The sequence below is a fragment of the Phycodurus eques genome, chromosome 1 (genome assembly GCF_024500275.1).
Source record: "Phycodurus eques isolate BA_2022a chromosome 1, UOR_Pequ_1.1, whole genome shotgun sequence".
Lineage (NCBI taxonomy): Eukaryota > Metazoa > Chordata > Actinopteri > Syngnathiformes > Syngnathidae > Phycodurus > Phycodurus eques.
Window position 1 is genome coordinate 24,369,203 of NC_084525.1, and position 24,895 is coordinate 24,394,097.

General features: G+C 44.6%; 1 protein-coding gene across 5 annotated transcripts; it reads left to right on the plus strand.

The window, feature by feature from the left end:
* Positions 1-23,917, plus strand: slc6a8 (solute carrier family 6 member 8). Of its 5 annotated transcripts, XM_061684360.1 has the most exons (13): positions 1-388; positions 5,325-5,456; positions 8,571-8,832; positions 12,969-13,101; positions 17,351-17,485; positions 18,428-18,531; positions 18,615-18,739; positions 18,815-18,927; positions 19,002-19,139; positions 19,209-19,311; positions 20,374-20,474; positions 21,399-21,569; positions 22,163-23,917. In XM_061684360.1, the coding sequence occupies exons 1-13, from the start codon at positions 97-99 to the stop codon at positions 22,295-22,297; spliced, it is 1,944 nt and encodes a 647-aa protein (XP_061540344.1). In that variant the 5' UTR covers positions 1-96; the 3' UTR covers positions 22,298-23,917. The 5 variants fall into 5 exon arrangements, with proteins under 5 accessions (XP_061540344.1, XP_061540352.1, XP_061540369.1 ...); XM_061684368.1 differs by lacking the exon at positions 5,325-5,456; XM_061684393.1 differs by lacking the exons at positions 1-388; positions 5,325-5,456 and adding an exon at positions 5,472-6,442.
* The last annotated feature ends 978 nt before the right edge of the window (positions 23,918-24,895 follow it).

Genomic DNA, 24,895 nt, shown 5'->3' on the forward strand with positions numbered 1-24,895 from the left:
CTTTTTTTTTTTTTTTTGGAGGGGACAGGTGGAACATTAAGAAAAACAGACCAAAAAACGCTTTGGGCTATTTTGGAGCGAGCGCCTTTTTGATTGATGGACAGGCAGACTGCGTGCCCCCTCCACTCCTCCTGCTCGCTGCTGCCCCCGGAGGAGGCCAAGAGGAGTCACCTCGGTCAGGGGCTGATGGCGGCCGGGTCGGACGGACCCGGTTCCGAGGGCTGCAAGAAAGGCGGCGTAGTCGTGGGTCCTCCTGCGCCGCCGCTGGTGCGTCAGGAGCGCGAGACGTGGAGCAGACAAATGGACTTCATCATGTCGTGCGTGGGCTTCGCCGTGGGCCTGGGAAACGTGTGGAGGTTCCCCTACCTGTGCTACAAGAACGGAGGAGGTGAGCGAAAAGTAAAGCGCTAAAGCCCCTCAGTCGCGCCTCCTCGCAGCTTTGCTCGGAGCTCAGCTTACATCAGTGAAGCCAAACTAATCAAATAACTACAGCACCGGCAAATTTCTTCCAAGAGAAAAAAAAAATCGGAAGAAAGCAACGGACAATTATTTAATAATAGTCATATTTGTCCAGGAAAAGATGAAAATGTTACCAGAAATAAATTGTATTTATTCACTAGATAGATGGCTAAATAGACAGACAGACTTACACAATGTTACCAGAATCAAGTTCTATTTTTTTCCAAATACGAATGTGCAGTTTAAAAAGTGGAAAAGTGATCTTTTTCTCAGGAAAAAAAGTGAAGTTAATTAAGTGGTCGACTGGTTAGAGCGTCAGCCTCACAGTTCTGAGGACCGGCGTTCAATCCCCGTCCTCGCCTGTGTGGAGTTTGCATGTTCTCCCCGTGCGTGCGTGGGTTTTCTCCGGGCACTCCGGTTTCCTCCCACATCCCAAAAACATGCATGGTAGGTTAATTGAAGTCTCTGAATTGCCCATAGGTGTGAATGTGAGTGTGAATGGTTGTTCGTTTACAGTATATATGCCGTGCGATTGGCTGGCAACCAGTTCAGGGTGTACCCCGCCTTCCTGCCCGATGGTAGCTGGGCTAGGCTCCAGCACGCCCGCGACCCTTGTGAGGAGAAGCGGCTCAGGTAATGGATGGATGGATGGATAATGTCATGTTTTTCTTTAAGATGACAAAAGGCATAATGCTACCCAAATCAAGTTGTCTTTTTCCAAATGTGAAAAATGGTCTTCAAGAATAAAATTGCATTTTTTCCAAGATAAAAATGAATATTTAAACAAGGAAAGGTAATATATTTTCCAAAAAAAGTGTCTGAATATTACTGGACTTAATTTTCCAGAAAGAAATATATGGATTTTCAAGAATTTCACTGAGATCAAATTTCATGGTTAAGTTAGTAAATTTGTAAAATTGTCCTGCACAAAGAGAGGAGCTACTTTACGAAAGCACCGTCAGTGTTGACAATGTGATGAAAAAGGAGCCAGAAAATGTTGCTGAACAGTTCCAACGACACGGTGCCCATTTCTATGTTACACAAAAGAAGCCACTCATCCGCATGCTGAATGATTTTCACCTGCGACATGGGCGTCCAAGGCGCAAATGTTTTGCAGCGGTCGCCTTGCCTCACCTGTACAACTCCGCATGACAAAAGAGCGTGCACTTTGATGGCTCGTTTTAAAAATGTGAACTTGTTGAACATTTCAACAACAGTTCTTTTTTTAGGGGCGTCTTGTTTGGACAAATGTGAGATATTATTTGAAGGCCAGTTGGCACCATGATGCAGGCCATGAAGTTTTAGAGCATGCGTCGGGATTTGAAAGAACTCTTAAACCTGCCCACTAGCAGCGGCCATGTGGCTTGTCTTGGAGGACTTGGATTATTGATTGACAGATGGGCACCAGACACGGTCAAATATTGGTGCACCCCCAGCGCACCCGATGCAGACATGCATTAAACACACACACACACACACACATTCAAACACATACGCACGTGCAAAGACACACACACACACATAAAGATATTTACGCATACAAACACACACCATCTGCTGACCCAGCGGCGGCGTTTGGGAGCAGGAGCAGGAGGAAAAGGTCCGCTCGCTCTCACAGGCGGAAGATGAAAATGAAGGTCACGATTCGGTTTTGTTCGTACACGACAGCGTAGAAAGGTCAAATGGTCGTTCTACATTGCCATACACAGAGAAAAGCAATTCGTCACCTTCTTAGAAAGATAGCACGAACACAATTAAACACCACTCCGATGGAGCCCAAAGTTGCCGCGTGTTGCTGGACTCATGCCGACTTTGGCGCCGTTAGAAGGTCACGCTCCTCTTGAAGGTCACGCCGCCATCCGTCAATGACTCAGATGAATCTGTGCGCCCTTGTTGGCTCGGACCTTTGTTAACAGCTAATGTTAACACTCCTACTCCTTTCTTTCCTTGTTTCCTTCAGTGATTCCTCCTCCATCCCGTCACACACTTTATTCACACGCAGACACACATGCACACGCCCGCACACACGCGCACACACACACACACACACACACACACACGCTGTTATCGTAATGTACTCACAGTGTTAGTATAATGTAACTCAAGGTCAGTTTGAGGCCTGCAGTTCATTAAATAAACAGGTTGTTGGGCGTGAATGTACCGTATGATTGTGTGTTTTGTGTGTCTGAATGTGTTTCTGTAAGTGTGTGTGTTTTGTTTGTGTGGTTTATTTGTGCTTGTAAGTATATGCATGTGTGTTGCTTGTGAGTGTGTATGTGTGTGTATGCGCGTGTGCGAGCTTCCATTAGTCTTTTGGATGAATCATGAGTCTGGTTGCCACAGTAACCTGTGTTTTGCCCCTCCTCGCTCCTGACTATTGATGGTTCGTTGCCACGGTGATGAGGGCGTGGCGTGGAGTTCAAAGGCATGGGATATGTTCAGTTGGACAACCGTGACGCGGTCATCCCTGGCACCACGTGCGCCGCAGTTTAGCGCCAGTTGACAGTAATCCTTTAATCCTAACCAGCAGGTGTTGCCACCAGAAATTGGCGACCAGCGCCACCTCCTGGCGCGGAGGCCCTACCTGACGTCAAATCGGCTTGATGACAGCTCACCAGGACTCATCAAGTCATTAGTTAGCTTCTGTGCTTCTGTCCACTCATTGGCGTCAAATCACAGAGATGAAACGCGTGTCACTGACTTGTCGCACAGGTCGGCGTGACAGTCGCTCGCTTACTTACTTAGCGGATAAATAGTTGGGTATTAAATAATTGGGTTTCGTTGGAGTTAAGACGTTATTTTCTACAACACAAACTACACTGAAACGAGACACCGTATGCAGTAGATGTGGTACAATTAATCATTTAATCGACAACTATCCATCCATCCATTTTCTGAGCCGCTTCTCCTCACTCGGGTCGCAGGGCGTGCTGGAGCCTATCCCAGCTGTCATCGGGCAGGAGGCGGGGTACACCCTGAACTGGTTGCCAGCCAATCGCAGGGCACATAGGAACAAACAACCATTCGCACTCACAGTCACACCTACGGGCAATTTTAGAGTCTCCAATTAATGCACATTTTTGGGATGTGGGAGGAAACCGGAGTGCCCGGAGAAAACCCACGCAGGCACGGGGAGAACATGCAAACTCCACACAGGCGGGGCCCGGGATTGAACCCGGGTCCTCAGAACTGTGAGGCTGACGCTCTAACCAGTCGTCCACCGTGCCGCCTAATCGACAACTAATCTTTTATAAATTTAATCAACAACTATTTTGATAAATTTTTAAGAGCCATTGTTTAACTTAAAATGGTCCTAATCGTCCGATTTCGGCCTCTCAACAGTAAATATTCTCTGATTTCTGTAGTCCATCATGAAAGCAGACTGATTGTTTAATCAAAATAAGACATTTGCAAACGTCTGCTCTTACTTTGGAAAACAATAGTCAATATTTTTACCTATTTTCCTAACCATACCAAGAAGTAAATCCTAATCAATTCATGGAAAAAATAATAGTCAGTTTAATCTATTACGAAAATAACCGCGAATTGTTCACACCATCATGTCATTAACGCGCAATTATGCTAGTTATAAGTTCGGCCGACAGCAGAGGGCGATATTGTCAACCATGTTGGTCCCCTGAGATGGATGAAAATTGATGAATTGGAGGACTGGTTAGAGCGTCTGCCTCACAGTTCTGAGGACCCAGGTTCAATTCCCGGCCCCGCCTGTGTGGAGTTTGCATGTTCTCCCCGTGCCTGCGTGGGTTTTCTCCGGGCACTCCGGGTTCCCCCCACATCCCAAAAACATGCATGGTAGGTTAATTGATGACTCTAAATTGCCCATAGGTGTGAATGTGAGTGCGAATGGTTGTTTGTTTGGATGTGCCCTGTGATTGGCTGGCAACCAGTTCAGGGTGTACCCCGCCTTCCTGCCCGATGGTAGCTGGGATAGGCTCCAGCACGCCCGCGACCCTTGTGAGGAGAAGCGGCTCAGAAAAGGGTATGGAATGGAATTTATATCAGTCAGAGAGACGACTTGCACTCTGACCCTAATTACAACGCTGTGGCCTTGTGGAAGTGAAGCGAGATTGAAACTGGAGTTTTGTTTATAACAGGGAACACAGGCAACATATAATAACATATATATAACACAGGGAACATATATAACGGGGATCACAGGGAACATGAATACTTTTTTTGGAGATGCTGGTTTATGTCGGAATTTTACGCTGTGCTTCCCAACAAAATGAGCTGAAGTTCAGTGCTATTGTTGGCTGAGTTTATTTGTCTTAGTAATGTTGTAGCAATGGCTGTTTGTCAATTTTCTTTTGTAAATACTGTTGTTTGTTATACCGTTGTTTTTCTAAAAATAAGAAATAAAAACTCAATTACCACACTGATTTAGCTGGGATTAGCCAGATTAGTTTGCTAAGTGTGGCACTGGCTTCAGCTTAGTGTGCTAACGCGTCTCACATTCTGTTCTGAGCCATTCGTGTGCGCGTGACGTGATTCCGCCGACGTGAGCGCTGACATTCCTCTCCTCATATACATATTGCTGTCGTCAGCTGGTCTCGAACCTGATACCGTTGGTCCACAAGCTAAGTTGTGACCCACTCCTCGACTGCGTGATCTATTTGCACAACATACAACAACATGTGGAGTGTAAATCACATACTGTACAGATAACTAGAGAGCAGTATTACTAAACCAACTACACTCAGTCTAATATACAGTATGTATGTCTGCAATAAATATTGCATGTGCATCAGTTAAGAGTTAAACATTGCAGGCAAAAAGTAGAGCAGGTTAATGGTTAACTTATTGAGGTCACTTAGGAACACTTCTTCCACTGTGTTCCTGCTCAGGCGTCTTCCTCATCCCTTACCTGCTGATCGTCTTTGTGGGCGGGGTGCCCATCTTCTTCCTGGAGATTGCGCTGGGTCAGTTCATGAAGGCGGGAAGCATCAATGTGTGGAACATCGCACCGTTATTTAAAGGTAGGCCACGCCCCCTACTTCTTGACCCAATCGTGTCATCAGGAAGTTGAAGTATGCTGTGTGAGTGCGTTCATTGTATTTCAATAGCGCTTCCCACAGAGAGTACTCACAAAGTGCCCTACATGTTTACAATACAGAGACACAAGTGGTTCTCAAAGTGCGGGACATGGGCTCCCTCCAGTGTTACATCAAAGAATCACTGAATTAAACCTTCCAACTGTGCATAAAGTTTCAGTGGCTTCAGCTGTTTTCAATCCAGTGCAGTACATTTGCTAAGTACAGTTAAGTTGTATTTAACTTTTGATTTTGATCATGATCGTGGTACTTAATGCAACCCTATGGGGGGCACAAGCTAGTGCAAACTGTAGGCCGGTCCCACGCCCGGATAAATGGAGAAGGTTGCGTCAGGAAGGGCATCCGGCTTAAAATTTTGCCAAACAAATATGAGCGTTCATCCAAAGAATTCCATACCGGATCGGTCGTGCCCCGGGTTGACAACGTCCGCCACCCGCGCGTCAACCTGCAGGGTACCGGTGGAAATTCAGCTACTGTGGGTCGAAGACAAAGGCGGTGGAAAGCGGGTTCTTCGGCAGAAAGAGAAGAGGAAAGCACAGAGCTTAGAACTGAATGTGGGGACTTTGAATGTTGGGACTGTGACTGGAAAGTCTCGGGAGTTGGTTGACATGATGATTAGGAGAAAGGGTGATATATTTTGTGTCCAGGAGAGCAGGTGGAAAGGCATTAAGACCAGAAGTTTTTTACCATGGTGTAGATGGGAAGAGAAATGGAGTCGGGGTTATTTAAAAGAAGAGTTGGTTACGTGATTAGTGGCTATGCCCCACAGGTAGCATGTGACCTAGAGGTGTGATTCTGGCAGGAGCTAGAGGGAGTAGTTCTGAGCATCCCAGACAGTGCGAGAGTCTTGATTGGTGCAAATTGTAATGGACATGTTGGTGAAGGAAACAGGGGATATGAAGAAGTGATGGGTAAGTACAGCATCCAGGAAAGGAACTTGGAGGGACAGATGGTGGTAGACTTTGCCAAAAGGATGGAAATGGCTGTAGTGAACACTTTTTTCCAGAAGAGGGAGGAACATAAAGTGACCTACAATAGGGGAGGTAGAAGCACTCAAGTGGATTACATCTTGTGCAGACAATGTAATCTGAAGGAGGTTACTCACTGTAAGGTAGTGGAAGGGGAGAGTGTGGTTAGACAGCATAGGATGGTGGTGTGTAAAATGACTCTTGTGGTGAGAAGGAAGATTAAGAAGACAAAGGCAGAGCAGAGAAACATGAGAAAGGAACAGTGTTGTGCGGCTTTTCAGGAAGAGGTGAAACAGGCTCTTGGTGGACAGTAGGAGACTGGACCGCTACAGCCAAGGTGATCGAAGAGACAGGCAGGAGAGTACTTGGTGTATCTTCTGGTAGAAAAGAGGAGAAGGAGACTTGGTGGTGCATCCCCAAAGTACAGGAAATCATACAAGAAAAGAGGTGAGCTAAGAAAAAGTGAAACAGTGAGAGGACCGAGGAGAAGAGAAACGAATACATGGAGATGCGACGTAGGGCGAAGGTAGAGGTGGCAAAGGCCAAACAAGAAGCATACGATGGCGTAGTATGCCAGGTTGGACACTAAAGAAGGAGAAAAAGAAGCATCTAGGAGTTGTGGAGTTTTTGACCAGCTTGTTCAAAAGAATTCTAGGGTGTGAGAAGATGCCTGAGGAATGGAGGAAACGTCTGCTGGTGCCCATTTTTAAGAACAAGGGTGATGTGCAGAGCTGTGGGAACTATAGAGGAAAAAAGTTGATGCGCCACACAATGAAGATATGGGAAAGTGGAGGCTAGACTCAGGACAGATGTGGGTATTTGCGAGCAACAGTATGGTTTCATGCCTAGAAAGAGTACCACAGATGCATTATTTGCCTTGAGGATGTTGATGAAAAGTACAGAGAAGGTCGGAAGGCGGTACATTGTCTCTTTGTAGATCTAGAGAAATGACAGAGTACCCAGAGAGGAACTGTGGTACTGCATGCAGAAGTCTGGAGTGGCAGAGAAGTATGTTAGAATAATACAGGACATGTACAAGGGCAGCAGAGCAGGGGTGAGGTGTGCTGTAGGTGTGACAGACGAATTTAAGGTGGAGGTGGATGGTACTGCATCAGGTATCAGCCCTGAGCCCCTTCCTGTTTGCAGTGGTGATGGATAGGCTGACAGATTAGTTTAGACTGGAATCCCCGTGGACCATGATGTTTGCAGATGACATTGTGATCTGTAGTGAAAGCAGGGAGCAGCTAGAGCAACAGTTACAAAGATGGAGGCATGCACTGGAAAGGAGAGGAATGAAGATTAGACGAAGTAAAACAGAATATATGTGCATGAATGAGAGGGGTGGGGAGAGGGGGGAAGAGTGAGGCTACAGGGAGGAGAGATAGCGAGGGTGGAGAACTTTAGATACTTGGGGTCAACAGTCCAGAGCAATGGTGAGTGTGGTCAGGAAGTGAAGAAACAGGTCCAAGCAGGTTGGAACGGCTGGAGGAAGGTGTCAGGTGTGTTATGTGACAGAAGAGTCTCTGCCAGGATGAAGGGCAAAGTTTATAAAACACTGGTGAGACCAGCCATGATGTACAGATTAGAGACAGTGGCAATTGAGAGACAACAGGAAGCAGTGCTGGAGGAGGCGGAAACGAAGATGTTGAGGTTCGCTCTCGGAGTGACCAGGTTGGATAAAATTAGAAATGAGCTCATCAGAGGGACAGCAGAGGTTCGATGTTTTGGAGACAAAGTTAGAGAGAGCAGACTTCGATTGTTTGCACACGTCCAGAGGAGAATTAGTGAGTATTTTGGTAGAAGGATGATGAGGATGGAGCTGCCAGGCAAGAGAGCTAGAGGAAGACCAAAGAGAAGGTCGATGGATGTCATGAGGAAAGACATGAGGGCAGTTGGTGTTCGAGAGGAGGATGCAGGAGATAGGCTTACATGGAAAAGGATGACGCGCTGTGGCGACCCCTAATGGGACAAGCCGAAAGGAAAAGAAGAAGATGATGCTGGTGGTACTTGGAAAGCAAGTTTTGAAGTGTCAAAAGTTAGAGAACAACTGTCCCACACTTTTTGTGTTTAGGTCTTGGCTACGCGTCCATGGTGATGATGTTCTTCTCTAACACGTACTACATCATGGTGCTGGCATGGGCTTTCTACTACCTCATCAAGTCGTTCAGCGCCACCCTGCCGTGGTCCACGTGCGACAACGCCTGGAACAGCAACTCCTGTGTAGACGCCTTCAGCTTGCACCACTGCAACAATGCCAGTGACAACGTCGCCGGCGGAAACCTCACCTGCGCCCAGCTGGCCCACGCTGTATCGCCCATCATCGAGTTCTGGGAGTGAGTCCTGCTCACGCCACTGTCCGCGTAACCGACTCGTTGAATGGCTCGCCTGACGTGGAGTGTGTTGCATATCATCTGAGTCGTGGGACACAATGTGAAATGTCACGTGTGTCATGTGACACGTAATGCGAACTGTAATGTGTCACTTGATATGTAGCGTGTGGTCATGGTCATGTATTGTGTGACGTGTCGCGAGTGTCATGTGACCTGTTCAGTCGTGTATTGGGTGATGTCGTGTAGATGTGTCACGTAACGTGGCGTGTTACATACATTGTGTGTCATGTGACATGAAATGAATACTACGGGCAAGTGTGTCATGTGACACGTCAAGTAGTATGTGTCACGTAACGTAGTGTGTTCCATACAGTGTCTGTGACATGAAGTGTGTCATGTAGTATAAAGTCACGTGTGTCATCAGACTTACAGTGGGTACGGAAAGTATTCAGACCCCCTTAAATTTTTCACTTTTTGTTATATTGCAGCCATTGGCTAAAATAATTTAAATTAATGTTTTGCCTCAGTAATGTACACACAGCACCCCATATTGACAGAAAAAAAAATTGAATTGTTGACATTTTTGCAGATGTATTAAAAAATGAAAAACTGAAATATCACACAGCCATAAGTATTCAGACCCTTTGCTGTGACACTCATATATTTAACTCGGGTGCTGTCCATTTCTTCTGATCATCCTTGACATGGTTCTTCAGCCTTCATTGGTGCCCGGCTGTGTTTGATTATACTGATTGGACTTGATTAGGAAAGCCACACACCTGTCTACATAAGACCTTACAGCTCACAGTGCACGTCAGAGCAAATGAGCATCATGAGGTCAACGGAACTGCCTGAAGAGCTCAGAGACAGAATTGTGGCAAGGCACAGATCTAGCCAAGGTTACAAAAAAGATTCTGCTGCACTTAAGGTTCCTAAGAGCACAGTGGCCTCCATAATCCTGAAATGAAAGAGGTTTGGGACGACCAGAACCCTTCTAGAGCCTGGCCGTCCGGCCAGACTGACCAATCGCGGGAGAAGGGCCTTGGTGAGTGAGGTAAAGAAGAACCCAAAGATCATTCTGGCTGAGCTGCAGAGATGCAGTCAGGAGATGGGAGAAAGTTCTAGAAAGTCAAACGTCACTGCAGCCCTCCGCCAATCGGGGCTTTATGGCAGAGTGGCCCGACGGAAGCCTCTCCTCAGTGCAAGACACATGAAAGCCCGCATGGAGTTTGCTAATAAACACCTGAAGGACTCCAAAATGGTGAGAAATAAGATTCTCTGGTCTGATGAGACCAAGATAGGACTTTTTGGCCTTAATTCTAAGCGGTATGTGTGGAGAAAACCAGGCACTGCTTCATCACCTGTCCAATACAGTCCCAACAGTGAAGCATGGTGGTGGCAGCATCATGCTGTGCGTTTGTTTTTCAGCTGCAGGGACAGGACGACTGGTTGCAATCGAAGGAAAGATGAATGCGGCCAAGTACAGGGATATCCTGGACGAAAACCTTCTCCAGAGTGCTCTGGACCTCACACTGGGCTTCACCTTCCAACAAGACAATGAGCCTAAGCACACAGCTAAAATAACGAAGGAGCGGCTTCAGAACAACTCCGTGACTCTTCTCGAATGGCCCTGCCAGAGCCCTGACTTAAACCCAATTGAGCATCTCTAGAGAGACCTGAAAATGGCTGTCTACCAACGTTCACCATCCAGAACTGGAGAGGATCTGCATGGAGGAATGGCAGAGGATCCCCAAATCCAGGTGTGAAAAACCTGTTGCATCATTCCCAAAAAGACTCAGGGCTGTATTAGCTCAAACGTGTGCTTCTACTAAATACTGAGCAAAGGGTCTGAATACTTACACCTGTGTGATCTTTCAGTTTCTCTTTTTTAATAAAACTGCAAAAATTCAGTTATTTTTCTGTCAATATGGTGTTCATTGTGTACATTAATGAGGAAATAAAATAAACTTAAATGATTTTAGCAAATGGCTGCAATATAACAAAAAGTGAAAAATTTAAGGGGGTCTGAATACTTTCCGTACCCACTGTATTTGTCATGTGACATGTAGCGTGACATGTAGTGTAAAGTCAGATCTTGTGACTTACAGTAGGTGTCAGGGGACATAGTGCCATGAAAAGATATTGTTCCCCTTATCAAATTCTTATATTTTTGCATAGTTTCCCCACTTAAATGTTTAAGATCATCAAACAAATATAAATATCAGACAAATATAACCCACGTGAACTTAAAATGCTGTTTTAAAATGGTGGTTTCATTTATCGAGGAAAAAAATCTTCTTATCGAGGAATTTCCTGGCCCTGTGTGAAAAGTAATGGCGCCTAAACCTAATAACTGGTTGGGCCATCCTCAACAACTGAAATCAAGCGTTTTCTATAACTGGCAATGAGTCTTTTACATCACTGTGGAGATATTGTGGCCTACTCTTCCTTGGAGAATTGTTTGAATTCAGCAAAAATGGGGGGTCAAGCATGAACAGCCTTTTTAAGGTCATGCCACTGCATTTCAATCGGATTCAAGTCTGGACTTTGACTAAACCACACCAAAACCATTTTGGGTTTTTTAAATCATTCAGAAGTTAACTTGCTGGTGTGTTTTGGATCGTTACCCTGCTGCAGAACCCAGGTGCGCTTCAGCTTGACATCACAAACTGATGGCTGAACATTCTCCTTCAGGATTTTCTGTTAAACAGCAAAATGTATGGTTCCATCAATCACAGTTGTCCAGGTCCTGAAGGTGAAAAGCAGCCCAAGACCATCACACTACCACCACCATGTTTGACAGTTGGTAGGATGTTCTTATTATGAAATGCTGTGCTACATTTGCGCCAGATGTAACGAGGCACACACCTTCCAAAAAAGCTCAACTGTCATCTCATCACTCCATATAATATTCTCCCAAAAGTCTTGGTCATCATTCAGATTTTTTTTTGCAAAGGTAAAATGAGCCTTTATGTTCTTTTTGGTCAGCAGTGGTTTTCGCCTCGGAACTCTGCCATTGAAGCCATTTTGCCCAGTCTCTTCCTTATTGCTGTGTCATGAACATTGACCTTGACTGAGGCAAGGGAGGGCCTGCAGTTCTTTAGAAGTTGTCATGAGTTCCTTTGTGGCCTTCTGCATGAGTCATTGCTGTTCTCTTGGGGTAATCTTTGTAGGCCAGCCACGCCTGGGACGGTTCACCACTGTTCCATGTTTACTCTCGGTGAGGATAATGGCTCTCCCTATGGTTCGCTGGAATCCTAAAGCTTTAGAAATGGCTTTGTAACCCTTCCCAGACAGATAGATGTCAATTACTTTATTTCTGTTCTGGAATTTCTTTGGATAGTGTCATTTTGTTGCAACTTTTTTTTAGATCCTTCGTCTGACTTGATTCTGTCTGGAAATATTCTGTTTAAGTTATTTCTTGCTTGAACAGGTTTAGAGGTAATCAGTGAAAATTAGCCCAAAATTGTGATTAGCCACAATTAATTCATGATTTAACAAGTGGAGTAATTACTTTTTCACACAGGGCCGGGTAACTTTGAATAGTTTTTTTTTTCCTTAATAAATGAAATCACCATTTAAAAACAGCATTTTAAGTTCACTTGGGTTGTATTTGTCTGATATTTATATTTGTTTGATCATCTTAAACGTTAAAGTAGAGACATTAAGCAAAGATATTTGAGAAGGGGGCCAATACTTTTTCACACCACTGTATAGTGTCAGGTAATGTGACATGGAGTGTAATGTATCATTAGGATGGCACGTGTTTGATGTGACGTTTTGTGTCATGTGATCTGTTATGTGTCGGGTGATGTAGACTTGTGGTTCACGTAATGTAGTGTGTCATGTAACTTGTGATGTAGTGTAATGTCACGTGTCGTGCGTTTTGCAATTTGTCACGTAACATGCAGCGTGCCAAAAAAGTGAAATGTGGTGTGCTACGTCCAGTGTGTGTCATTTGACGTGTAGCATGACAGGTAGTGCGTCAGTTGATGTGACATGTAGCATAGGAGGTGACTCGTAATGTGACATATGAGCAGAAACAATTTCCATCTGCAGGAGGTTGATCAGCTTCAACCTAAATTAAGCTATGCTAACTAGCTTTGTGCGTGCGTGCGTGCGTGCGTGCGTGCGTGCAGGAACAAGGTTCTGAACATCTCATCGGGCTTAGACGATCCGGGTCACGTCAATTGGGAGTTGCTGTTGTGTCTGATCACCGTGTGGCTGCTCGTCTACTTCTGTGTGTGGAAGGGCGTCAAATCTACTGGAAAGGTAAGACAACATGCTAACGACACGCCAACAGCACGCACACTCGCGGTGCTCGCATCATCAGTTAGCGACGTCAGCAAGAGAGTGTGGAGTCAGACTCGGTTAGAATAAGGACACAACTTATATATGGAGGACATACTAACCTTATCATTGCGTCCTCGCGCAAGTCTGTGTGTGTGTTTTTTTTTGTTTTTGTTTTTTTTGTTTTTTATGTGTGTGTGTGTGAGAGTCCTTGTGGTGCATTGATCCGTGGTCAAAGTTCACATGATCAGCTGTCAAACCAAACAAGTCGTTCTCAAACCCGAGCGTGTGGGTGTGCTCGCACTCGGTCCGGCAGCGCACGCGCACACTACACGCAGTCACATGGTAGACTAATCGTTGCCATGGTGATGATGCTGGGAGGAGGCCAGAGCAGGGACACGGCGAGGCTATGATCTGGCAGCCTGTGATTGGTCCTTTGCCAAGGGGGGGAGGGGTCATTTGTTCTGCAGTGGGACGTGACTGAGAGACACGGTGTGTGTGTGTGTGTGTGTGTGTGTGTGTGTGTGTGTGTGTGCGCGCGCGCGTGCGTGAGTGTGTTTAGCAATGTTACATAATGAAGATCATATGTGTATTCCAGCGATGACATTGGGACAATGCAGCTTTGATTTGCACATGGCGGGAAGGGTGGGGCTGGGCGCTGTGCCTGTCGGAGGAATCGAACTACGACCCTTTGGTCACTGGCCTCATTCTTACCACAATAATAGCTTATTTTAATAAAATAATAATTCGTTCTCATTTCGTTATTGATCATTTATTCAATTATCCTTCATTAACCAACTATTGAAGAAAATGAGTTCAATGAGTTAAGAATTGCTTAATAATAAATTATTTTTAATCAATTTGATGAGAGTGAATTTAACAATTATTAAATTAAATAAATGGAAAATATAAACTTTGAATGTAATTGTGTTGATTTATTGTTTATTTTTATTGTGTTAATAATAGTTTATTTGATTCTAGTTGATTGACTAATTATTTCATAAAAATACAGAAATATTAAATGGATATGTATTTTTTACTTTAATAATAAAATAATAATTAAAATTGTTAATTGTTTTACAAACAAAATCTTTTTTAGTTTTTATTTTTTTGTCCTGTTCGGCTGTTAGGTCAAGCAGAATGGAAAATCTGTATCCCTTTCATGTCGAAACAGTTTTAGTGTGTCACAGTGGAGTTTTTAAGCTTCCGGGGTGGTATTATAATGGAGGTTTATTGAGAATCAGACTTGATCAGTCGAACAGAACAAAGTTTCTAGAAGGGAGAGAGAAACAAAGACAAAAGACAAAGCACTAAACTGTACAACTGAAGTGTGGTGGCATTAATTAGGTAAATTATAAAAAGTCTACAGGACGAGAATATAAGTGAGGCGATAGATACACAGGCGAGTTGCATATTCATGAGTTGTTTGTCGCAGTAAGCGCGTGACCCCACACCCAGTGAAAGAGTCCGCGGGTTGTGTGCCTGCGGATACATGCAAGTGAATTGATAGCGTTTTACATGCGCAAAGACTGACAGAAGTGTCCTGTAATTGCTGTGGCGGCTGAGGACCCCACCGAATCAATAGCGGGCGGGATCAGGCCCAGGGCTCCATCTGAGAGCAGCCCAGCGGACGGGACACGTCCCACACCGAGGGACCCAGGGCGGTCCGCCGGCCCCACCGAGGCGCCCCGACAACCGGCCACCCAGCGGGGGCCGCATGGGACCCAATGACACCCCCCCAGCCAACCATCCCGCCCCCAGGAGAGCAAGACGCCCCCCAACCCGCAGGGCCCGCAATGCAGCCGGACAAATAATTTGATTAGAATGAATTAACCAATTATTGAATAAGCAAAAATATGAAATGTATGTAATATTTTTTACTTTAATAATGAAATAATATGTAATTCTCATTTTTAAATTGTTTTACTTATAGTTAATGTAATAATTACTACCTATTATTTGATAAATAACACAAAATATTAAATGTGTAGGCGGCACGGTGGCCGACTGGTTAGAGCGTCAGCGTCACAGTTCTGAGGACCCGGGTTCAATCCCCGACCCCGCCTGTGTGGAGTTCGCATGTTCTCCCCGTGCCTGCGTGGGTTTTCTCCGGGCACTCCGGTTTCCTCCCGCATCCCAAAAACATGCATGCTAGGTTAATTGAAGACTCTAAATTGCCCGTTGTTGTGCATGTGAGTGCGAATGGTTTGTTTGTATGTGCCTTGCGATGGGCTGGCAACCAGTTGAGGGTGTACCCCGCCTCCTGCCCGAAGATAGCTGGGATAGGCTCCAGCACTCCCGCGACCCTTGTGAGGATAAGCGGCTCAGAAAATGGATAAATGTGATAAATATTTGGAACGGTCATCTTGTTATATCAGAGTCGCCTGCCCTTCCCGCGACACAGTAGCCAATCATGGAGCAGCGGGGCCTGGCCTGCCTAGAAAAGTGGGATTCCTAGTAATAAGTGGATGGATAGTGTCTTCAAGTAGATAGACGGATGCCATGCTGGCTCTGTGCGCTGAGCTGTAAATGAAGTGAATGCAAAATAAATCCCACTTGGCGTCAGCATATTACCTAGCGGAGGAAATGAAACTGCAGGATTCCCTCAGTAGCGACGAGGGAAAATCTAACGATAGATGGACTGCTGATGGATCTCTTCATGTCTTTTGACGGTGATTCATGTACAGTATGTACACATTGTGCATGAACTTTAAAAAAAGACATAAATGATCAATTGTTATATCATATAGCTCCAGTCCATGGTGTACCCCGTCCCGTGGCCCCGATGAACTGAACAAGCGGTATAGAAAATGGATGGATGGATGAAAAAAACGTTCAATGCGCAGTACTCATAAAAGTGCCTACTCTACTAATATTTTTTCTTACATTATTACTTGCCATATTGCAATCATTATATTGAGGGACGACAAAAATACACGAACAATAAATGTCATTTGATCAACAAATCTTTGGGGAACAATTGCAAAATGAATGCAACAAATATTTCCGGCCTCTTGATGATATAAAGTAAATGCTAAGTGGGCCACATTAAATAATGGCGCGAGCAACGTCAACATATGAGTAATACAATCCTTTGATAACAACATCATGTGCGTGTACATGTGCACTCTCACGGAGCTTGCAGGCGGCGCATTAAGTATAGGAGGCACACAAGGTGGCTCGGGTCTTTGAAGGTCTCACACACACACACACACACACACAACCCCACGGTTAAGATCATCGCTTGCCACCGTGGGGACCCAGGTGAAAGACCCCGCCCGGACCCCATCCACCGACATCTCCCGGACTCACGGCTTTGGTGTCCTTGAGCAAGACACTGATACCCCAAACTGCTCCCCGGGTGCTTAGGTTTTGCACCCTGCTCCAGTGTGTTCCACTAACAAATGTGGGTGTTCACTATGATGGGTAAAATGCAGAGAACAAATCTCGTGTGCATGCATGCATGCATGCATGTTCATGACAATAAAAGATGATTCTTATTATTATTATTATGTGATTATTTTTGATCTGGAACATATTATGCATGCATGGCAAATGAATAGTACTGTATGTAACCTAAATGAAGGGCAGATACCGTACTTTGTCACACTTTATGTCAGACAATAACTGGCAGGTTACACGTGTCGTGTGTTACCTGACACGTTATGTGTGTGTTTGTGTGTGTGTGTCATGTGACTTGTAATGTCTCCCAAGAAATTTACTGTAGTGTGCCATGAAGTGTAACTTGTCATGTAAGTTCGGCATTTTGCCACACGCATATTCACCTATTTATTTATAATTTGTTTCAATTTATTTCCAATTCTTTAAACATTTTTTTGGGGGGAGGGGGGGGGGGTTGTGGGGACCAACACCAAAAACACTTATTGCCTGTTCATCCTCACTTATTCAAGATTTTTGGGGGTTTTAAAAAAATATATACTTTTTTTTTGGTCAATGCAATTATAATGGGTGTCAATTATGCTCAGTTTTCCCCTACCCCCCGCGATTAGTAGCGGTCTACTGTAATGTCATGTGACATGTAATGTGCCATGTATTTGTGCCACTTGACACATTACAAGTCTTGAAGTGATACATTGAAAAACAAGAGTCATGTGTGTTTGCGTTCCTTGACACAACGAGAAGAAGACTTAGTCTTCTCGTTTTTTCCGGCACACTTTCAGAACATTCCACAGGCACACACGTGATCTGTGTGCGCGCGTCTATCTTTCAGATTGTGTACTTCACGGCCACCTTCCCATATGTGGTACTGATCATCCTGCTGGTCCGTGGAGTCACACTTCCCGGTGCGTTCGACGGCATCATGTATTACATCAAACCTGATTGGTCCAAGCTGGAGGAGGCTCAGGTGAGTCTGAGATCTTTGACATCCCAAATGTGCAGCCTTGCCTGAGTCGACTTTGCATGTTCTCCCCGTGCCTGCGTGGGTTTTTCCTCCGGGCACTCCGCTTTCCTCCCACATCCCAAAAACATGCGTGGTAAGTTGATTGAAGACTTTAAATTGCCCGTAGGTGTGACTGTGCGTGCGAATTGTTGTTTGTTTCTACGTGCCCTGCGATTGGCTGGCGACCAGTCCAGGGTGTACCCCGCCTCTTGCCCGAAGTTAGCTGGGATAGGCTCCAGCACGCCCGCGATTATATATTATTATTATTATTTTTTTTTACAATCATGTAAAATTAAGTGTCCTTAATAAATAGTCTACTTTTTGTATCATCATCTTTTTCTTTTTTTTTTTTTTTTTTTTACCCCTACAAAAATTCTAATCGGGTTTCGAACAGTGGGTCCGAAATCGTGATATGTATCGAATTGTGACCTTTGTGTATTGTTCCAGTACTGATATACTACTGTATGTATCCTCAGAGAGTTCTTTACCATGCGGTGCCATATTGAACTTCCAGTGTGAGAGTGATAACACCAAATTTCACACGCCTGCTCCGCGTTCACACATGAAACCTTGTAACACGGACAAGTCACATGACACCAGGGAGGGAAAATGACTCATTGCGCCCAATATGGACATTTTCCACTTAGGAGTGTTCTCACTTTTGTTTAGATATTAATAGTTAGTGTGCTGAATTTAAAAGGACAGTTAAGTTGTACACTTACACGTATACAAGCCGCACCCGGATTGTACAGCGTAATATCTTCAGTGTTGTCACTTGAATAGATACTGTATAATAAAATAATATATTAAGAGTGCGAGGGGTGTACTCACTTTTGTGAGATACTGTACATTTGTCTACATTTGTCCGCGGCTGAGATGATCAATTGCGAGGCGTGAACCCCGCAGGTGTGGATCGACGCTGGCACGCAGGTCTTCTTCTCGTACGCCATCGGACTGGGAGCCCTGACGGCTCTGGGCAGCTACAACCGCTTCAACAACGACTGCTACAAGTACGCGTAGCGGTTGTGGGCAGTGGTGCAATGGTGGAATGCTAGCGGGCCGCCACTCAGCATTTGTGTTCTCCTGCCCTCAGAGACGTCTTCGTGCTGGCGCTGATTAACAGCGGGACCAGCTTCTTCGCCGGCTTCGTGGTCTTCTCCATCCTGGGCTTCATGGCGGCCGAGCAGGGCGTGGACATTTCGCAGGTCGCCGAGTCAGGTGACCTCCTGGCTTTGCTCATCACGTTACCTTGATGCTAAATACTAAGTGTGTGTGTGTGTGTGTATGCCTCAGGTCCCGGTCTGGCGTTCATTGCGTATCCGAAGGCAGTCAGTTTGATGCCGGTGGCTCCGTTGTGGGCCGGGCTCTTCTTCTTCATGCTGCTGCTGCTTGGTCTGGACAGTCAGGTGACACTCACGCAGACATGCACGCACACACAAAACTACACCAGTGCATCATTCACGAAGTTCATTGTGTTTAGTTTGTCGGCGTCGAAGGTTTTGTGACGGGCATTCTGGATCTGTTCCCCGGGAAATACGAGCACCGCTACAAGAGGGAGCTCGCCGTAGCCCTCTGCTGCTTCCTGTGCTTCATCATCGACATCTCCATGGTGACACAGGTCAGTGGTCGCCGCTTGCACGTCAGCCTCTTGGCGGGAATCGAACCGCCGACTCTGTTGCGCTTCCAGGGTGGAATGTACGTGTTCCAGTTGTTTGACTACTACTCGGCCAGCGGGATGACGCTCTTGTGGCAGGCCTTCTGGGAATGCGTCGTGGTGTCCTGGGTCTACGGTACGAGCACGTCACATGGCGTCGCCACATATGGGACACCCATCATGCAATACGGCGCTGTGAAGACATAGGCTGTCATCCGAATGATTAAGCATATCGTTCATCATAGTGTCATTGTTATTTAACTGACTGTCCAAAAACATGCACGTTAGGGTCATTGAAGACTCTCAATTGTCCATCGGTGGGAATATGAGTGTTACCGGTTCTTTATCTAGATGTGCCCTGGCGACCGGTCCAGGGTCCAGGGTGTACCCCGCTTCTGCTCCGAAGTCAGCTGGGCTCGGCTCCAGCACACCAGTAGGAGAAGCACGATAGAAGATATTCATCAGAAATGTCCAAAGAGCTTGCAAAATGTTTTGTTTTTCTTGTTTTCAGAAAACATACAAATTTGACTTAGGCAACTGCACTATTAGACTAATGATTTGCTGGTTTTCCTTTTACACGGGTACCTTGACTAATGAGTGGCCCCACTTAATGTAAATAATAAAATCAAAAAATAGCAGAAACATCAACAATTTTACATACAGATTTAAAAAGGTTTTTCTAAATGTTTGGTTGAGTGCAATTGAATAAATTATGAATAATAGAAATTGGAAATTAATCATGATTTTATTATTCAAATAAACACTTGCATATTTTACATGCATTTCTTATTTTTTTATTCATTTTTGATTCATTGATGTTATTAATTGGTCAATAAAAATATATATGTTAAAAACAACAATTCCACATATACATTTTGAATTTATAATTGGTTCGTTCATAATTACATGAACTATTAATAATACAAAAATGACTCATAATTGTATTATCAAAAATAACTATTTGGCATCAATTTCTTAATGGTGGATGTATTCTTTATTTATTTTAATAATACAATGTAAATATATTACTCATACCAACAATTATAGACATATACTACCTTTACAATTCTAATTGTATAGTTATAAATGCTAAAAAAAAATGTGATGCAAATAAATTATTTTTATTCAAATAAACCATTTTCCACATGATGATGACGATGATGGCGATGTCGATGATGATGATGTCGTCCCAAGGCAGGCGCTGACCGCTTCATAGACGACGTGGCGCGCATGATTGGCTACAGGCCGCTGCCCTGCATGAAGTGGTGCTGGTCCTTCATCACGCCGTGCGTGTGCTTGGTACGTTACGTGTGGGATGACTACTGTAATTTCTCGTGTATTTCTCGTGTGGTCGAATATAATCCGCACCTCTTAAATTGATTTTTAATTTGGTCTCAATTTGCTCGTGCATATGCTCAAAATCTGTACTTTATTAGGTTTTTCAAAGAAATGCTCTAGTGTGTGTGCATGCGCTGATGTTTCTGTCGCCTCCTCACCAGGCATTTGTACTCGAGTTCTCATCTTAGCAAAGAACAAAGATGGCGATCGACTCAAATCAATGCTCATTGATGCGTGAAGTGTAACCTTATAATAGCACTGTAGTGTGGTCAATGACCACGGAAACGCTAGTCCGTTTATCTTGGAGTTTATTGTGAAACAACAAAACAGCTACTGCGGATCGTATGCCGATACGGCAAACAATAGAACAAAACGTATCCAACTTGCTCGCTCTGCCAGTCTCTCAGAACCATTCGGAAATAACGCAACAGAACATAACGTACTCCGACAACTCCTCAAAGCCACACAACAACAACAAACGCACATAACCAGTTTGTTACAAAACTGAAGTGCACGAGAAATTACGGTATATGTCAAATATCTCCATTTGGGAATTTTGACAGTGAAATGAAGGAATTTTAGGACTGTCAGAAAAAGCTCTGTGCATGTCGGAAATGGGCTTGGAAATTGGAATGGTTTCAATTGGCAGAGAAATGTGGAGGGAGGAGGTGGACATGTCGAACATATCTTAATTTGAGGATTTTTTTTTTTGTAAATGTGGGAAAAATAGTTTCATATATGTGAAAAGAATAATTCCCAAATTGTCCTGAATGAGCTGAACGCTTTGGAGTTGGAATGGTTGTGGACGAAATGTGGAAGGAAATCAATATGTCAAATATGTGCATTCATTTGTGAATGTTCTCATGGAAAATGTGGGGGTTCCAGGGCATCTTCCTGTTCCACCTGGTCAACTACAAGGGGCTGACATACAACAACACGTACGTGTACCCGTGGTGGGGTGAGGTGATTGGCTGGTGTCTGGCGCTGTCGTCCATGTTGTGCATCCCGCTCGGTCTACTCTACAAACTCTTCCGCGCCAAAGGCTCCTTCGCACAGGTTAGAGTTCACACCGCTGCGTCATACAAAATAATAATAATAATAATAAGAAGAAGAAGAATACGGTGGTGCCTTGACTTAAGACGTTCATGTGTTCTTACAACGGACCTATACATTTTTTCTGGGGATTGAACCCCGGTCCCCAGAACTGTGAAGCAGACGCTCTAACCTGTTGGCCACCATGCCGCCACTTCATGAAACCTGTTTATTTTATTTATTACAGTTTTTCCTTTTTTAAGAACGTGACAAAAATAAGTGTTTTTGGGAGCCGGAACGGATTAATGGCATGTCGTCATTTCATTGCTGAACATTGATTTGCTATATGAATTAACTGACTCGCGAGCTTGGTCACGGAACAAATTCAACTCATAAGTCAAGGCACCAATGTATAGTAACTCTATTTCTCTAGCACTTTTCAAAACATCCACATCCGATTTCTATAGTGCTTCGCCCTGGTTACGAGTCTATCCCAGCCGTTTGTCCATCTGTGCCGGGCCCGCCATTGGCTGGCTTCAGTAAAACTGTATTAGGCTCCAGCTGACGTAGAAAATGGATGTCGGTAAATTCCGTCACTTCCTGTTTTGTGCCTGCAGCGCTGGGCCCGCCTGACCAGCCCGGTGTGGGGAGGACACCACCTGGAGTACATGGCGCCCGACGTCAAGCCGCTCAGCTCGTTGTCGCCCGCCGGCGATGACAACAAAGTCATCATCTTCGAGAGCGTCATGTGACCCCCCGGACCCTCGCCAGCTCGCTCGCACTTCATCACGCTCGTCTTCCTGTCTGACCCGCCAAAATACGAACACTGTGACGCATCAGGTCCCGTTCCAAAGTCAGGACCGGAGCCCAACCTCTCCAGCCCCGGCAGCACAGGAAGACAGACGAGCGGTCGTGCGGGTTGCCTTATGCTGTTGTCTTAATGCCATTCGTTGTTCACCAGCCAATCTCTGGACTTTTATTCTGTTGAGACGAAGAAGTGGGTCTCATTTTCATGCCGTATGTGATGCGGCTTTTTCAGCGGTGCTTTTATTTTGGCTTTAACACTGACTAAAGGGAATTTTGTTGTTGTTTTAAAGGAGACATGCCCCCCGCCCCCAATTTAAAAGCGTTCCCATGTTTTAATAACACGCATTATTCATAATTCCCGCAATGAAGAATATTTTGACAGCATTTTTATAGCTGTGGTGAAATGTTCTCGTTCTGGGGGCGAACCCGTCTGTTACACCACTCAAAGCAGCGCCCATTGAGACTCCGTTGCTCATCACTGGCAGATTCAGCATTTCATCATCAAGCCACCGACAGAGCACCTGTCAATCACTGTGGTGGTGCGGCGCACGACATGGCCAATCACAAAGACTCCCCACCCCCACCCCCACGTGAACAACGTTATAACCGTACATCGTTGCAACATCGGAAGCCATTGTTTTTCTGATAACACTTGTCAGCCAACACTGCAGCTCTGCTTACCTCTTGGCTATGACATGATTGTGCTTAAGCCAAAGTGGTTATTTGCCTCTGGACCAGGGGCACCATCAAGCCCCACGACGATTGGGATCGTCTGCAGAAAAGTTCGATCGGCAAGTTGCAGCCACCCCAACCACCGTCGAAGATTGGCTTCAGCCGCCCCATCAAAACATTTCTGGATGCGCCCCTGCTCTGCACCTTGGTCCAGCCAAGCGGCCAAGTCATTGGCTGACAAACTTGGTGTGGGGGTGGGCGTTCTATTCATTAGCCCCATTATTTGCCAAAAGTGGGGTGAAAATACAAACAGGCTTGCCCAAAGACACATTTGAAAAAAATAGGCAGATCATTACATTTGATTTCACACAACTATTTGGATGCAAACAAAGGGTCTCTTTTCCATGTCTCCTTTAACACTGACTCAAAGGGATTTTTTTGATTTGTTTTAAATGTTTTTCTTTTCTAACACTCAAAGTGTGGAAAACTTTTCAGTGTTTGATTATTTAATGCTGCAAATTTCTTTTTTTGCTAAATCAACACCAAACTCGAACTCTCGCAAATACGGACGATGTAGGATCTACTTCCAGGCAGGGAACCAATCAACTGAGCCGCCTCCCCACATGCTTCCGGTCGCCTTTTGCTTATAGAAATTATGTCACAGATGATGTCAGCATGTAGCAGTATTTTTTTGTTGGGAGACCTTTTACATATTGCATATACATACATACATACATGTGAAAAGCTGTAAATAGTAATGCTGTTGTTTAACTGTGAAAATGTAACTGTCAGGAAGTGGTGTTTAACCCCACTGTTTGTCAGGAAGAGCAATAATGTTGCTGGGGCATGCTAATTTCCCTAAAGTAACGAATGCAATAAATAAATAAAATAAAAAATCCAACAAACATTGTCATTATTAACTCTACTGCTAACAATATTTATAGTTGATTATATTTTCAGTCCACTCCAAAAGCATTGGAACAGCAAGGTCAATTCCTTTGTTTTTGTTGTGTACTGAAGACATTTGGTTCAAAAGATGAATATGAGACAAAAGTTCAGAATTGCAGCTTTTATTTCATGGCACATCATTATTTTTCACATCTCGATATATTAAATAATTCAGGACAGAGCACCTTTTCACTTTTCAAGTGAGCAAACGTATTGAAACAGACAATATTAAATTAACTTAAACTGAATAACATTTTATATTTGGTGGCATAACCCTTACTTGCAATAACTGCATCAAGCCTGTGACCCATTGACTTCACCAGACTGCTGGCATTCTTCAGTTCAAATGCTTTTCCGGGCCTTTACTGCAGCCTCTTTCATTTCTTGCTTGTTTCTGGGGGTTTCTCCCTTCAGTCTCTTCTTAAGGAGGTACAATGCATGCTCTATTGGGTTAAGGTCCGGTGATTGACTTGGCCAGTCTAAGACCTTGCACTTTTCCCCCCTGACAAAGTCCTTTGTTGTGTTGGCAGTGTGTTTTGGGTCACTGTCTTGTTGCATGATGAAGCTTCTCCAGATTAGTTTGGATGCATTTTTCTGTAAATTGCTCGACAAAATGGTTTTGTAGACTTAAGAATTTATTCTGATGCTACCATCATGAGTTACATCATTAATAAAGACTAATGAGCCCGTTCCAGAAGCAGCCATGCAAGCCCAAGCCATGACATTGCCTCCACCGTGCTTCACAGATGAGCTTGTGTGTTTTGGATAATAAGCAGATCCTTTCTTTCTCCATACTTTGGCCTTCCCATCACTCTGGTACAGATTCATCTTGGTCACATCGGTCTATAAAACTTGGTTCCAAAACGTTTGTGAATCATCTGTGCACTTCTTTGCAAAATCTAATCTGGCCTTCCGATTCTTTT

Excerpts from the sequence above, each read along its gene's own strand:
- slc6a8 (XM_061684360.1), top strand. The coding sequence starts at position 97 with ATGGACAGGCAGACTGCGTGCCCCCTCCACTCCTCCTGCTCGCTGCTG. Across the intron at positions 5,457-8,570 it reads CATCGCACCGTTATTTAAAG|GTCTTGGCTACGCGTCCATG; the intron begins GTAGGCCACGCC and ends TTTTGTGTTTAG. Across the intron at positions 13,102-17,350 it reads GCGTCAAATCTACTGGAAAG|ATTGTGTACTTCACGGCCAC; the intron begins GTAAGACAACAT and ends TCTATCTTTCAG.